At 35.1% G+C, this 14,747-nt stretch overlaps 1 protein-coding gene across 2 annotated transcripts; it reads right to left on the minus strand.

Moving 5' to 3' along the window:
• Nucleotides 1-2,209: 2,209 nt before the first annotated feature.
• Nucleotides 2,210-5,894, minus strand: LOC110762815 (anthranilate synthase beta subunit 1, chloroplastic). 2 transcript variants are annotated; one of them, XM_088247698.1, is made up of 8 exons: nt 5,689-5,894; nt 5,439-5,593; nt 4,801-4,871; nt 4,609-4,646; nt 4,393-4,503; nt 4,070-4,166; nt 3,729-3,864; nt 2,210-2,661 (listed from the first exon to the last, which is right to left on the minus strand). In XM_088247698.1, the coding sequence occupies exons 1-8, from the start codon at nt 5,804-5,806 to the stop codon at nt 2,557-2,559; spliced, it is 831 nt and encodes a 276-aa protein (XP_088103824.1). In that variant the 5' UTR covers nt 5,807-5,894; the 3' UTR covers nt 2,210-2,556. The 2 variants fall into 2 exon arrangements, with proteins under 2 accessions (XP_088103824.1, XP_021821194.2); XM_021965502.2 differs by having other exon boundaries at nt 5,439-5,596; nt 5,689-5,893.
• Nucleotides 5,895-14,747: the final 8,853 nt, after the last annotated feature.

The raw sequence follows: 14,747 nt of genomic DNA on the forward strand, positions 1-14,747 counted from the left end.
TTTTGTTAATATTTCTTGCATTTTCAATATTTTGTTAATATTTCTTGCACTTCCAATATTTTGTTAATATTTCTTGCATTTTCAATATTTTGTTAATATTTCTTGCATTTTCAATATTTTGTTAATATTTCTTGCACTTCCAATATTTTGTTAATATTTCTTGCACTTCCAATATTTTGTTAATATTTCTTGCACTTCCAATATATTTGTAAGGTTAATTGCATTTTCATTATTTTATTTTTGTTACTTGCATATCCAATATATTTTAAATATTTCTTAATGTCCATTAATTTTTTTTAAATAGATGATTCAAGCACAGATGTGGTTTGGTGCAATTGGGCAAGGCAAAAAAAGTTTCAACCATCATGAATGTTGGGACGTGGTGAAAAATTGCAAACGCTTCAGAATCATTCCCACGGGTCCCGACGTTATGTTAAACGAGACACCACTCCGTGATTCAATGCCATCGGATTCACCTATCGATTCCCTTTATTGAATAAATGGCGTTGCAGTCTATATCGCCTTCGAAAATCAACATCAGAGTACAAACAAGTTGGGATAAAATAATCTTCCAAAAGATTCTTACCCCGAGACTGCCTATGTCTGTCCACATTCCGGCGACGGCCGACTTCTGAGCCACGGCGGCGACGTTGGTTCTCTTCATCTTGCAAAGCCACTGCTATGACAACTTGTTCATCGACTTGTCTCTGCAACTCATTGATTTCATCTGCTCTACGGTTTCTCTCATTTGTTTCTCGCTCTTGCCTCTCCAAGCATCTCCTAAAATCTTCCATTTGAGAATGGAGTATGAATTCTAAACTCTCAGAAATGAAAATGTAGAAAGATGTGGTGTGAGAGGTATGAGCTCAACCTCTGAATTTATAGAAAATTTTGTCCAGATAGAGATGCCACGTGGCTTGATTTGATTGGATGAAAATCTTATCTGAAATTTGAAATTCATCCGAAATTTGAAATTTGAAATGTATCTGAAATTTGAAATTTGAAATTCATCCGAAATTTGAAATTTGAAATTTATCTGAAATTTGAATTTTGTAATTCATCCGAAACTTGAAATTTGAAATTTATCTGAAATTTGAATTTTGAAATTCATCCGAAATTTGAACCCAAATTTATCGGAAATTTGAAATTTGAAATTCATCCGAAATTTGAACACAAAAATCTTATCCGAAAATTTTATCTGATTATGAATAGTCTTGACACGTAGGAACCCGAAAATTTTATCCGAAAATATTATCCGAATTAATTATTGAGATAAAAAAATTTGTGAAAAAGACAAAAAAAAATGAATAGTAACTGCCCTTAGCCATGACAATGGATGGAAACACAAAATACTATTTGCAAGGGCAAGAATACTATTCACATGAATAGTGCCTGCCCTAGTTCCCCCTTGCCATGGCAAAGGGCAAATGGGTGGAGTTGCTCTTAAGGGGGGTGTATTCAATTTAGATTTTAAAAGATTTTAAAGAAGTTTAAAAGTTTATGTGTATTCAATTCAGACTTTTTAAACTCCATTCAAATTTGGATATATTCAATCATGACTTTAAAAGACTTCATAAAAGTTTGAGTATATTCAAAAAACTCATTGATTTTAAAGAAAATGCAAAAAATGGTGAATTTCATTTGATAATAGACTAATTTTAGGCCATGACAAATCTTTGCTTCCCCTTAGAGATTTTGATAGATATATTATTTTTATTCTCAAAATATGATTTTTCACTACTTTTACTACCACCATCTTATCATGACTATCACCAGTCGTTGCCGCCGCCATCTCCGCCGCCACTAGCACCACCACCACCACCACCCACCGTCGCCCCCACTACCAGCCCCACCATCACCCCCACCGTCACCACCACCACCGCCACCACCCTTACCCTCACCTCCACCACCACTACCACCCCCACTATTAGCCCCACCGTCACCACCACCACAACCACAACCACTACCACCTCCACCACCATCACTATCACCCCCACCTCCTCCACCACCTCACTCCCACCGCCACTGCCACCCCCACTACCTCCCCTAAAAACCGCCACCGTCACCGCCATTGCCATCACCACCACCGCCATCGCTATAAACTCCATTAAAATCAATAATAAATTTCTAACAAACTAAGTTAAAATCTATACACGATTTCAGTCAAAATCTATGTGGAGTTTGAATAATTCAATCAAACTCAATTAAATTCAATTAAACTACATCAACTTTATAACTCTTTTAAAATCATTTAAAATCTAAATTGAATACACCCTCCTAAGTGTTTAAAGACAACTTTTGAGATGGACCATTTAGCCTTGCCTATGCGAGGGGTTATTAAATGAATGGATACAATACAAGCATGAAATTAAGAAACAAGCAAACTCTCTAGCCCACCAAGATGTATGAGCTAGATCCAAGGTCCATCTTCAACTCATGAAGCTGGCAAAGAAAGAAAAATAACAAACTTGAACTCATAGAATATGACGAGAAGGACATTTATATATATTGCCACGCTACATTACATTGTGGAGTATCTGCATATCGACTAAGCCTTCAATTCTCTGATTCAGACTCTCTTTTCTCTATCAATTTGATAAAGTTACGCACAATTGTCTTGCCTTCAGAAGTTATGATACTTTCAGGATGGAACTGAACCCCCTGCAAAATTTCAAATGTATCTGGTTAAAGCAACAACACTGCATTGAGCTTTAACTCTATAGGGGTAGGAGTAAAAGGTCAGAAAAGAAGCATACAAGTCAAGGATTAAAAAACATAAAATCTAATCTCATTTATACTAACTAATTATTGACAGGCAATGAAAAAAGGTAGGAACCCTCTCAGATTCCACATTGTTTTCTAAACATCGCCCAGCAAAAACAACTGCTCTACGGCACTGCATCTTTGCAATTGTTTCTGTTTCATGAATGTAACATGTGGCAATGCAAGTCAATAGAAATATATTAAGTACATTGCATGAAGCTAAAAGAATTAACCCAAAACACAAATGCAACAGCTAAATTAATTTAAATAACAGTCAAGTCAAATATCAGCTTATTGACTTGACACAACCTCATCAACTATTATGGGACATGACTGATGATTTTATTATCATGCAACAAAAAAAATATTGTTACTGGCATGGTAAATTTTAACATGTTAACACTTCTCTGTGTATGTGCTGCTTTAAACATTCCTCAACTTTTTTTGTATGTTACATGTAATCCCATGACTAATCTACTAATGGACAACTCATCTTATTGTCCACAAGAAGAAACCATAACCACCACAGGGCTCTCTCAGGATAATATCATGACCTATCTGCACCGTGCACACTACTCCCCGTCTCAAATTCAATAAGCGTCAAAATTTACTTTAATAACTAGGCAACTTGCTCTATTTTCAATGCATAACATTATCATTCATCCTCTCAGTGATTTGTTAAAGGAATTCTAGGATAAAAAATGACGCAGACGGAACCTGCCTCTCAAAAGATCCTGGAGAAATTTATTCCAGGATTTGGAGGTTATGTAAGTTCACCTTCTGGATAAAATGTCACAACACTCTTCTTTACATGGTATACAACTTGTGCATGAAAGTGCATTTTCCATAGAATGAAGAAAAAGGGCAGCTTACCCAGATTGAACAGCACAATATTCTCCTGTGCATAATAGAATGAAGCAAAAAAAAAAAAAAGGGGGGGGGGGGGGGGGAAGACTATATCTTACTTGAAGATGCCTATATTTCTTGTGACGAGCAGCCATTATCAGTCCATCCTCTGTCCATGCTGTAACCTCAAGTTCTTCACTAGGAAAACTGTCCTTATCAATTACAAGACTGTGATATCTGCCAGCAGTAAAAGGGCTGAAAAGACAAAAGGAAAGTTCAATTGTTACTTGAGAGCCCATTAATGCACAGGATGCATAAATAAGAATGTTAATGTGAATTAATGTTTGGAAATACTTCAACCCTGTTAATATGCGTAAATAAGAATGTTAATACTTGCCGACGTTCAGGAAAACTTACACAAGAAAAGAATAAAAACACAAAAGGAAAGAAAAATTCGTACTTCGGTAATCCAGAAAACAAATCTTCCCCTTTCTCGTTATAATATACGGGAGAGCTCTTCCCATGCATGACACCGAAAGGAGAACGGACAATCTTCCCTGCAACACCGCAACCACGTGGATTATAAAACCACACAAAAAAGTGGCTTAGCAGTCACAATAGAAACAAGAAAAAATCAAGTGAACTTTTACTAGTTTCATTTTCCATGCATACAGAGTGTTGCAGAATGAAAAGATAACATAGAAAATAAAGGTGCACAGTCAAATGCATACACCAAATACAGAGATCGTTAAAAAAAACTTTATCATATGTAAGAAAACTTGCCTCCAAAAGCCTCCCCAATGCACTGCAAACCCATACAAACACCAAATAAGGGTACAATGGGCCCCAGCTCCAATACAGTTTGCAAAGATATTCCAGAATCTTGGGGCGTGCCTACAAAAGGAACATACTATGTGTAAAAATCTAAGAATGAGTACTTAATTCCTTTTCCATGCATCCACCTATAGATGAAAGATCACCAGAAGGTCAAGAACTGACCTGGCCCTGGAGAGATTAGCACTCCTCTGGGATTTTTCCTGCAATAACAGAAAGAGGTTATGTATGTCACAAAAGCAGATGCCTTACAGAGGATATATGTTTATATCATAATTGCTTTGCCACCTAAAACACATTACAAAATGTTTATGGATCAGCAAACAATGATTAACTAGGTGAAGTACAACTTCGTACCTTTTTAGTTCATCAACAGTTAGTTCATCATTTCGATAGACTTCAAAGAGACATCCTGACTCTCCCATATACTTCGCACCAAAGGAAGGTATTAGTGCAATGCCTTCTTAATTGGCAAGAACCATCAATAAATAAAAGGACACCAATCATGTAAAACTGCTTAAAATAACTGAGTTCAACCATCACTGATGTTTCAGGAACTACCGCCTGACCCTGGGAAAGGGCTCCATAACAATAAGCACATGAATTTAAATCACATATGTGTTTGGTGAGTATTTCTTGAACTGTTATACAAAATCTCGTTGCACTCTTATGAAAAATGAAAATCCAGTGAAAAAAAAATACATGAATTAATCTCTCCATAGAAAATGATGTGCTTCCTAATAAATGTGAAATTCTAATTCTATGCACATAACAAAAAGGGTTCTTATATTTCACGAAATGAATGAAACAGAACAAGACAATTCCGTTAAAAATATGTGCCTATAGACCTGCTTTCTTCGAGCAACAAAGCAGTTCTAAATCTAGTACTAATGAACCGTTCAGTAGTTTAGCCTACACCAACAACGGCAAAAGATTAAATTCATCATTTTTCAAAATTAAAAGAGGAGATACGAAGAAAAAATTGAATTAAAAACCTGGCAAAGATTGTAGGTAAAGCTATCATAATTGTCAATGACAATGATGGGATTGTTGACCCTCTTTTCAGAAGCGGGAGGCTTCGAATATGCTTCAGCGACAGCCATTGAAGCTTTTGCGGCGAACCCATTTCCCAATTTGACACCAAATCTCACTTCTGCACACAAAAATGACATCTTTGCGTCAATTTCATATTAGCACAGAGAGAGAGAGAGAGAGAGAGAGAGAGAGAGAGAGTTAGAGAGATACGTGAGATGGTAGTAGAAGGAATAGAAATGAAAGTAGGACGAGGGTTTTGCAGGGTTTTGGAAGAGAGAGTGGGTTTTGGTTGTATGAGAGAGGCCTGAGAGGTCACTGTGGCAGCCATTGCCTGAGAGAGAGAGAGAGACAGAGAGAGAGAGAGAGGGGGATGGAATGGGTTGGTAATTTTACAGTACTATTGGTTGCATGATAACTTTTTATTCTAATAAAAATAAGGGTTGGTAATCTCATTATTCTTAATAACAAGTGATCCTGCAAAGTTGCTTACCATATTTTTTTTCACGCATGATAAGAATAATGAGATTTCTTGTTTTATCAGGGATTTAGGGGGACAAGAGGAAAGATAATGGTATTGCTTTAATTTTGTTTATTTTCCTTTTCTGATTCATTTTCCTCATCTATAACCATTTTTTTTTCCCTAACTATGAGAGAATTATATTAAAGAAGAATAATAAGGTTTACATGTCTATAACCAATTTGCTTCTATGTTTTCTTATTTTTCTATGCTATGATTTGATTGGAGGGATTCCAAATTTAGAATTTAGTAGGGTACTATAATTCATGTTAATGACAATATCTTATTAATAAGGAAATGATAAAAATAAATGAATTTCAAATGATTCATTGGATATAGTCATTTCATGTTAATGTCAATATCTTATTAATAAGGAAATGATAAAAATAAATGAATTTCAAATGATTCATTGCATATAGTCATTTCAAATGCATTACATCTAGTTATTTCAAATACATTGAATATAATATTTTCTAGTTTTTTCATAACAAATTAGCCTTATTATAATGCCTCCATTTTGTTCAAAACAGTGGTTATATATTAAAAAGAAGAAAAATGGTTTACTGCAATGTATCTCAAAACAATTTTATCACACAAATTTGGTGAAAGTCGGACGCATATAATCAAATGGCACTCGGTATTGGACTAACGATATCAAATTAAAACCTTAAATCAAAGAGTAACAAAGTCAATTAGTAATTCGGTTTGTCAATGTTCCTTAAAAAAAAAAGGGTACTCTTTTAGTGTTTGTACCAAAATTTGCACTTTTTGGCCAAACTCTCCATTCTAGCCAAAATACATTTGGACTTATTTTTTACTCATAAGCCCAACTGGCTATTCGGGCTCCACTTGCCAAAAATTGGAAAAGAAGCCCATATCATTCCAAGAGATAAAATAAGCCAAAATAGCTTTCCCAAGTTCCCAGATTACATATTTTGAAACTTGAGGTCTGACCTTCATTAACTCAAGACCATATCAACAGAAAGGTAAAAGCAAAAGTTATCTCCTATAGCCATTTAAGTCTCAGGAACTACAGACCCGTGTGATCTCATCAGTTAAGATATTTTGAAGCACAAGTTACAAGAATGGCCAGAAGGTATTCAAAAGGAATTCTTAGAGAAAGCATGCTGAGTATCTCTGCAAAACATCCATGTGCCTCCAAAAGAGGGATATTTTCTTCACAAGTTACAAGGAAAAGATATTCATCACAACTGATATTTTCTAGATATTTTTAGGAACCAAAATTCCTATAAATACAAGGGATGAGAACTGAAAAAGACACCCAACAATCAACACAACCAAAAAACCCAGTCAAAGGACAAACACTCAAATGATCACTTGATCACAAAAACTCCAAACTAAGTCCAGCAGACTTAGAGTCTGAAGCACTTCAATTCCAAAGCTTCTCAACAAGCTTGCAGAATCATCATGTTTTCTCCCAGCAAAGACAGTTAGAATACTATTTCGGATTTGAACCTCAGTTCACAAGTCAACAATAACGAGATTTCTCTCGTTACAAATTTGGTTCAGCAAAAGCCAAGACAAGCAGAGTTTGAGTTTTCTCAAAACAAAAACCTCAACAAATTTATGGAGAGCCCTGACTAAGCAGCACAGGTACCATAGTACACCTCCAGCTCAAGTCCAGCCACTTCTGTCCCTTTCAAACTGGAGAAGTCCCAGTTCTGTCCATCCAAAAGCCTTCCAGGGTTTGAAATGAATTAAAGCTCTGCCAAAATCAAGCTTTGGTATCGATTTGCAGTCGAAGTCCAACAGTTGAAGTTGTTTAACATCCAGTCTAGTCTAGAACAGAGGCAACTACCCAGCCAGAAATGGAAGTACAACCCTCCTTTTGTCTTTGTATAGTCAGTTTTCCCTTTTTGAGTCTTGAAAATGGGAGTTCTGCCTGGAATTAGTTCAGTCTGTTATCAGTTATTCTGGCCAGAACTACCGGTTTTACATTGAGGAAAATTATAAAGTCCTTACCAGTCTAAGGCATAGAAAAGAACTTACTTGGGAGATATTCCTCACCCAAATTCACAATCGTTTGTTCAAAGTCAATAGTTTGGGGCGCAAGTTATTTTTACTCTCGAGTCTATTAGAATTGAAAAAATTGCTAACGGTGGCACGCTCAACACATAAAGAAAGTTAATTTATTGACCAAACAATAGTCTTTGAATTAATGGGAAACTTTACCCTATCATTACCGGAAACAAATCTAAACGGGTAAACATTTAGTGAAAAAAACCCTAGTCCCCACACCTTTCAGGGCCACAGAGGGTTGGAGAGGTGGTCTATGTCCCTCCTTCCCTAACCCCATCTCCCTTTTTTTCCCCTCATCTCTTTCTAGGGATGGCAATTTTCCCCGCGGGTAAGGATCTTCGCGGGAATTCGACCCTAATATGTCAGGTATGATGGACAAAAACGGATATAGGGATGGGTACATGAAATTTTTTGGGTATGGTGTTCTGAGAAGGGCGTGATGGTATTTTAATCCCTAACCCGAACCATCCATGTTTAGAATATATATACAGAGAGCTTCCATTAAGGGATCCTTCAAATAATATTTGAGGGACACCCCTTGTAGAGCCCACTTCAGATTATATTTTACTAATCTAAACCGTCTATTTTGTAGATACTCATTCAAAGATCATTTGAACAAAAAATCACTTGAATATGATATCATTTAACCACTCAATTGAGTTATTGAAATTTTAGTCCTTTCTTGAAGCACCGTGTTTATTAATTTTGTAGGACACAATTGAATGTCGAAATGGTTTCCGATTTGTCTAATTTTTTGTAAAGATGATCTATGAATGAAGACCTAAAAAATAGATAGTTTGGATCGTTGGAAAAAAAATTGTAGGGTACCCTAAAGGGCATCCTCAAATAAAATTATTTGAGGGATCCCTCAATAGAAGGGGATTATATATATATATATATATGTAAATTACATATCCAATAATGTACCTATGAAAAATATAAATATAAATATATATGTATAAAAGTATAGGTATATTATTTATCAATTTTTTTATAAAAAAAACTGGTTAGTTACTTTGTAATTGAAATTTCCATCTATTTTTCACAAATTAAAAATAGGTACACAATAATTTATAGAAAATATAGGTACATTATTTACCTATATATAGATAAAAATACCTATAAATGCGTATAGGTAACTTATTTACCCATAGTTTTTTTTTTGGCTAAGGATTTACCTTAGTTTGTTATATATTAATTTACCTACCTAGAGGCATAGGTAGCTAAAAAAAATGTAGCACCTTAGTTGGTTGTATATTAATTTACCTACCTGGAGGCATAGGATGCTAAGAAAAGATGTAGGATGCTAAGAAAAGATGTAGGTAAATACATGTACCTAAACACGTAGGGGTCAAATAGAGAATAACATGTTATTTCCCTTTGAACAAATTAATTTCAAACCATAACAATTATTGAATTTAGAAATTGGTATAAATAAAAGGAAATAAATAAGCTATCAATTTGAAAATTAAAATAAGAAATGATCAAGTAGTCATATTTGAAGAAAAAAAATGAATATATTCTTGTTTTTATAGGAACAACGAATATATTCAAACCATACGGCAGTAATTACACCAAGCTTTAATTACTTTTTTTTAAATAAGGGAAAAACTGACCCATTAAATTCTAGGAATCTATATAAAATTGAAACACAATTAATCAACATTGAATTACAGCTAATTTCTTAAATGAATCACGTTCAAAATGTAATCAATGGTATTATAGGAATTTTAAAAATATAACATTTAACACATTAAGTTTGATTAGGAAACTTGATGAGTTGGATCATAGTCATCAGGTTTTTCTTATAAAAATCAGATTTTATTTATAGAAAAATAAAATGATGGGTTGTAGGTAAGAAAATATTAATTTGAAGGGGAAGAGTCAAATTTACTATATTATTATATATTCATTACCTTGCCTTAGTACTTTTTTTTTCCTTCAACAAAGTAGTTATATATTGGTTTTGTTATTCTGTAATGAGGTGGGTCGAGGAACCGATTCCCCAACAAAGGTGGGGATAGGGAATCCCCAATATGAATATTACGGGTATGAAGGTGGGGATGGGGGAAAAAAGCTTAATGAGGATGGGGATGAGAATGGCATACCCACCCTCGATTCGACCCATTGCCATCCCTATCTCTTCCTCCTCTCTCATCTCTCTCAACCTTTTTTTTTTCTCTCTCCCCTCTTCTCTTCCTTTCCCTTCACCATTTCCTCATATGCTATAGATTGGAGTTTTGGTTTGCGATGAGGCTTTTTGTTGCCTAGATTCACGTGGATCTTGGTTTTGTTTTTCTGTTTTTGGTTGCAAGCGACAGTGGCAACGGCGACATTGACATCGGTGGGGTAGCAGTGGTTGCTATGTTGGTTTGTAGCTGATGTTGAAGTAGCCACCGTGAAACACCATTATCGCCATGATTTAGTTGCCGTTTTTGACCCACATACACAAGATTTTGGCTCCAGTTCAAAGTTTGGAGTTACAATCATGGAAGTTGCCGGTTTGTGTGGGTTGGGGTTTAGCCGGTGCGGAACAAAGGGTTTAACCAATATGGCGTTATGAGTCTATTCAATTGTAGAAGATGATGTGTAGCGATGGTCCTGTTTATATATATATATATATATATATATATATATATATATATATATATATATATATATATAATTCTATTACTCTTTAGAAGTTTGCTGTATTTTATTTTAGTTCTCAGGAACTCTTCAGGAGTTTGCTGTGTTATGTATTTTAATTTTCAACTGTGATACGGATCTGCTGTTGCGTGGTGAATCTATATTGTTAGTATGAGTACATGCGCTTCGGGCTGCTGAACCAGGGGTTTAAGTATTTGTTGGTTTAGGCGTAATTCTCTCTAGATCAAATCAACATATTGTTGTGTTTGGTCACTGGAGATATTGCACCCATTTTGGCATGTTTGTGGCTTTGTACTCGTTATGTTTAATCAATAAATACTATTGCATTTTCTCAACAAAAAAAAATAAAAAATGGTATGTTCAATTTAGCCTCCTCTAACATCATGATTTATCTCGCTTTGATACCATGTTTAGAGAGAAAAGTAACATCCTTTTATTTATTGATCGAGTGTTGCGTTGATTCTGCTGCACCAAAATGGATTCAACTGCATCTTCAACTTGTGATATTCGCAAGTGCACGAGCCGTTCGGTAGTATAACATATGTAAGTGCGAAGTCGATTCCACAGGGATTGGTGATTGAATAATCCAATTCAGTTTTCCTACACAAAACAGAAAAACAAGAAAGAAAATAAATAAAACAAGAAAGAAAGAAAAGAAAATAACTCAAGTAGATAAGTTCCCAAGTTCAATTAGATTAACGGATTGATTCTAGCTAAAGTATGATTAAGCCATGGTGTTTGGTCCTAACCTTGTGTTCCTAATTCCCTAATTTGATCATTTGTTGTCTAACCTAAAATTAAACATTAGGAACCCATTAAGCATAGAAGAACATTTTAAACAACCAAGTATGTATCTAATCCCTGTTGTCGAATGTCCATACATACTCTTCCTATCCATAGTTCAATTCGAATTAAAGCATGGTGTCTACTCTTAATTCAAACCAAGATAGCTAACATGCAAGCCTAAATGGTGATCAATCATTCAAACTAGCATATTAACTTATAAGCATAATGAATAAGAACAAAAACCATAATTGAAACTTGGAAACTAATTAAACTTGAATACTTAAGAAAGAATGTACATTACAAATAAAATTAAAGTAGAACTTGAAAACTTGAAGGAAAATTTAGTAAAATCATTTTGTTACAACAATTGACAACTTGAAAGGAAACTAAGAGAATTTGAGGGAGAGAAGGGAAGGGAGCTCTAGAGAAGTGTTTGAGAGCTCCCCCCCCCCCTTGGGGTGTGTTTTGAAGTTTGAAGGCTTCTCTACTTATAGGGCTAAGAGGGAGGAACATCATGATGAATTCCAACACCACTATTCCTCTTTTAAATACAATCCATAACTCCCACTTTATCTTGTATATGCTAGTGTGGTTGGAATCAATTCCATCCCATACTTCTTTTGCTGCTCTTGAAGCTTTCTTCACATGGGTTTTCAAAGGTGCTGAAAAGAAATGATTCTTCTGAACCAGACTTGGTGTAGGAAGGCCAGAGGTTTCAAAACGTATTCAATGGGGCTCAAATTTGGATATGTTATACTAGACACCCATTGGAACAACTTCTATGAAGAAAGTATTCCCATAGGAGCAGTAGAAGTGTGCGTGTTGGGCCTTGCAAGTTGGCTGCCGAACAGAGACTGTAATTGACTTCATTTCTTTTCATTTCTTTCTTTTTGCTTCACATGCATGCACATGCTTCTCTTTAATAGCTCCAGCATGTACCAACTTGCTCTTTTAGACTTTCATAGCTGGAATGCCTCCCTACTTCACTCATTATGTTGGGTACAAAGTCAGTTATGGCTAAAAGGAGGCACATGGCTAAAAGCTGGCAACTGCAAATCCTCCTGAGCAGGGTTCAGTGTTGGACGGGCTAAGGACTCCAGATATGTTCAATTGGGCTGAAATTTGGATATGTTATATTACACACCCATTGGAACAACTTTCATGAAGATCTCCACCTCATCCGAGCCCCAAAGAATGCTGATCCAAGGCCAAGAAGTTGACCTACGAAATTGGGCTGGCAAGGGTTTGTAGCCAAAATTAGTTTGTCTTTAAGCTCTTCTTCCATTCACCCAAATCAGGCCTTAACATGCATGGATTGCATCATTTCCTATCCAAAGCCATCATTGTTACCTAAAGCTCAATGAACTGAAAGATAAACACAAAAATGATTAAAAGCACAAGTTTAACTCAAAAACATAACCAAATCATAAGCTAGAATGGTACAAAATGATATACAATTATGAACCGATCATCGAGCATAGCGTAGCATGCGCAAGATTTTATCACACGACAAAATATAAAATAAAATATTGTTGCAACCATTCACTTGTATATTATACTATATTTTATTAAGTTTTCGATATATTACTTCACTCCACATGTTGAACCCTCCTCCTTGTGCATAAAAGTCTCAAATATTGACCATTCTTATTTATAGAACATTGTCTAAGATACACTTAATTTATGAAAAGAGAAAGAAGAAAGTAGATTGTATGTTAATGACAAATTTAGCTTTTCTTAATATACATATCAAGGAATTTAGGGGATTATTATTATTATTATTATTATTATAAAAAGGTGATATAATTTTTTTAGATAAATAAGAATAAAGAGTATAAATGACACAAACTCTAAATGGAGCCATCCTAATAACAATATGGTAACCATGGGTAAAACTTACTGACCCCTAAGCCAGCCGAAAAGCTGAAATGATTCGCAGAGAATCACACTCGAAAATAACTTTTCTAAAACCCATTTTAACCACTATAATTTCCCTGAATCTAGTTCAATGACATCAATGACAAAAACTAGTAGCTAACTGGCATGACTCTCACTAAGAACACCCAACAAACTCAACTAAGTTTATGAATTTATGAGGGAAAAAAACACAACAAATTCATGGGGTTTCTAGACTTTATTGAATAAACTAAACCAAAATAAAAAAATAAAACAACACCGGGCAAAGGAAAATTAACCGCTGCTAATCTTCCTTCGTGGTATTACATAAAGAACGCCACCTAGTTACTCTAGGGCCTCAACTCACCAATGAGTAGTAGATCTACCATGACCAAGTCGCAACACCTCAAAGAGCAGCCTCACAAGATGAGGCACGACCAAAGCTAACCCATATATGAAACAATATATATGCCAAAGTAAGAGTTGATCAGCATAGGTCCACCAAAAGTCCAAAAAACATCGAAGATTTGACCGAAAAACTCCCTACAACGTTCTATCTTTTTTTCCGTCTATCTCTTAGAGCATCTACAATTATGCTCCCTATATTTTGGTTAAAATTTAGCTAAAAACACACAAAAATTTATTATAGGAGCTCTCTATAAAATTTGAACTCCAATCATACTCCCTAGTTTAGTGAGTCATAAATATTATAGTTATTTTTTAATTCAATTTGATTGGTTCATTTCTATAAAAAAAAAATAGTTAGTATTAATGAAAAGTTTGAACTATGCATAAAACAAAGCAACATTAAATTATAGGGAGCCACTAGGAGTCCTTTCTTTCTCCTCAGATTTAGGAGCTCTTAGAGGTCTCCCTATTTTAGGAGGTGGATAGGGAGTATGGTTGGAGTTGTATTTTTCTAATTCTTCCTAAAATGTGTATAAGGAGGTGGTTTAGGAAGCCCATTGTGGATGCTCTTAGCAGCTAGATTTAGGATATAATTTTGGTGAGAGTAAGGGCCCGTTTGGTAATGTTTTTAGAGCCCCATTTTCATTTTCTGTTACCCATTTTCACACAAGAATGAAAAACAACAGATTTGTCTTTTGAAAATGAATTCAGTAACCATGAACAAATATTGAAAACTGTTGAGGCCCAAAAAATCCACAGTTGGGCCCAAATAAATTCCCAACCCAGTACAACACCTTATTGAGGAAAAACCCGACTTGGAACACACAAAAGTCCGCCATGCACGAGTCACACTCTACGTGCCATGCCAAATAAATAATCTGTCATGCTAGGAATCAAGATTAAGATTATAAAGTGCATTAGCTCTGCAAATCCATGCTAATTATCCCATCAAGCATAATGATTAAAAGTAGAG

The sequence above is a fragment of the Prunus avium genome, chromosome 1 (assembly GCF_965620075.1).
Source record: "Prunus avium chromosome 1, drPruAviu1.hap1.1, whole genome shotgun sequence".
In the NCBI taxonomy this organism is placed as follows: Eukaryota; Viridiplantae; Streptophyta; class Magnoliopsida; order Rosales; family Rosaceae; genus Prunus; species Prunus avium.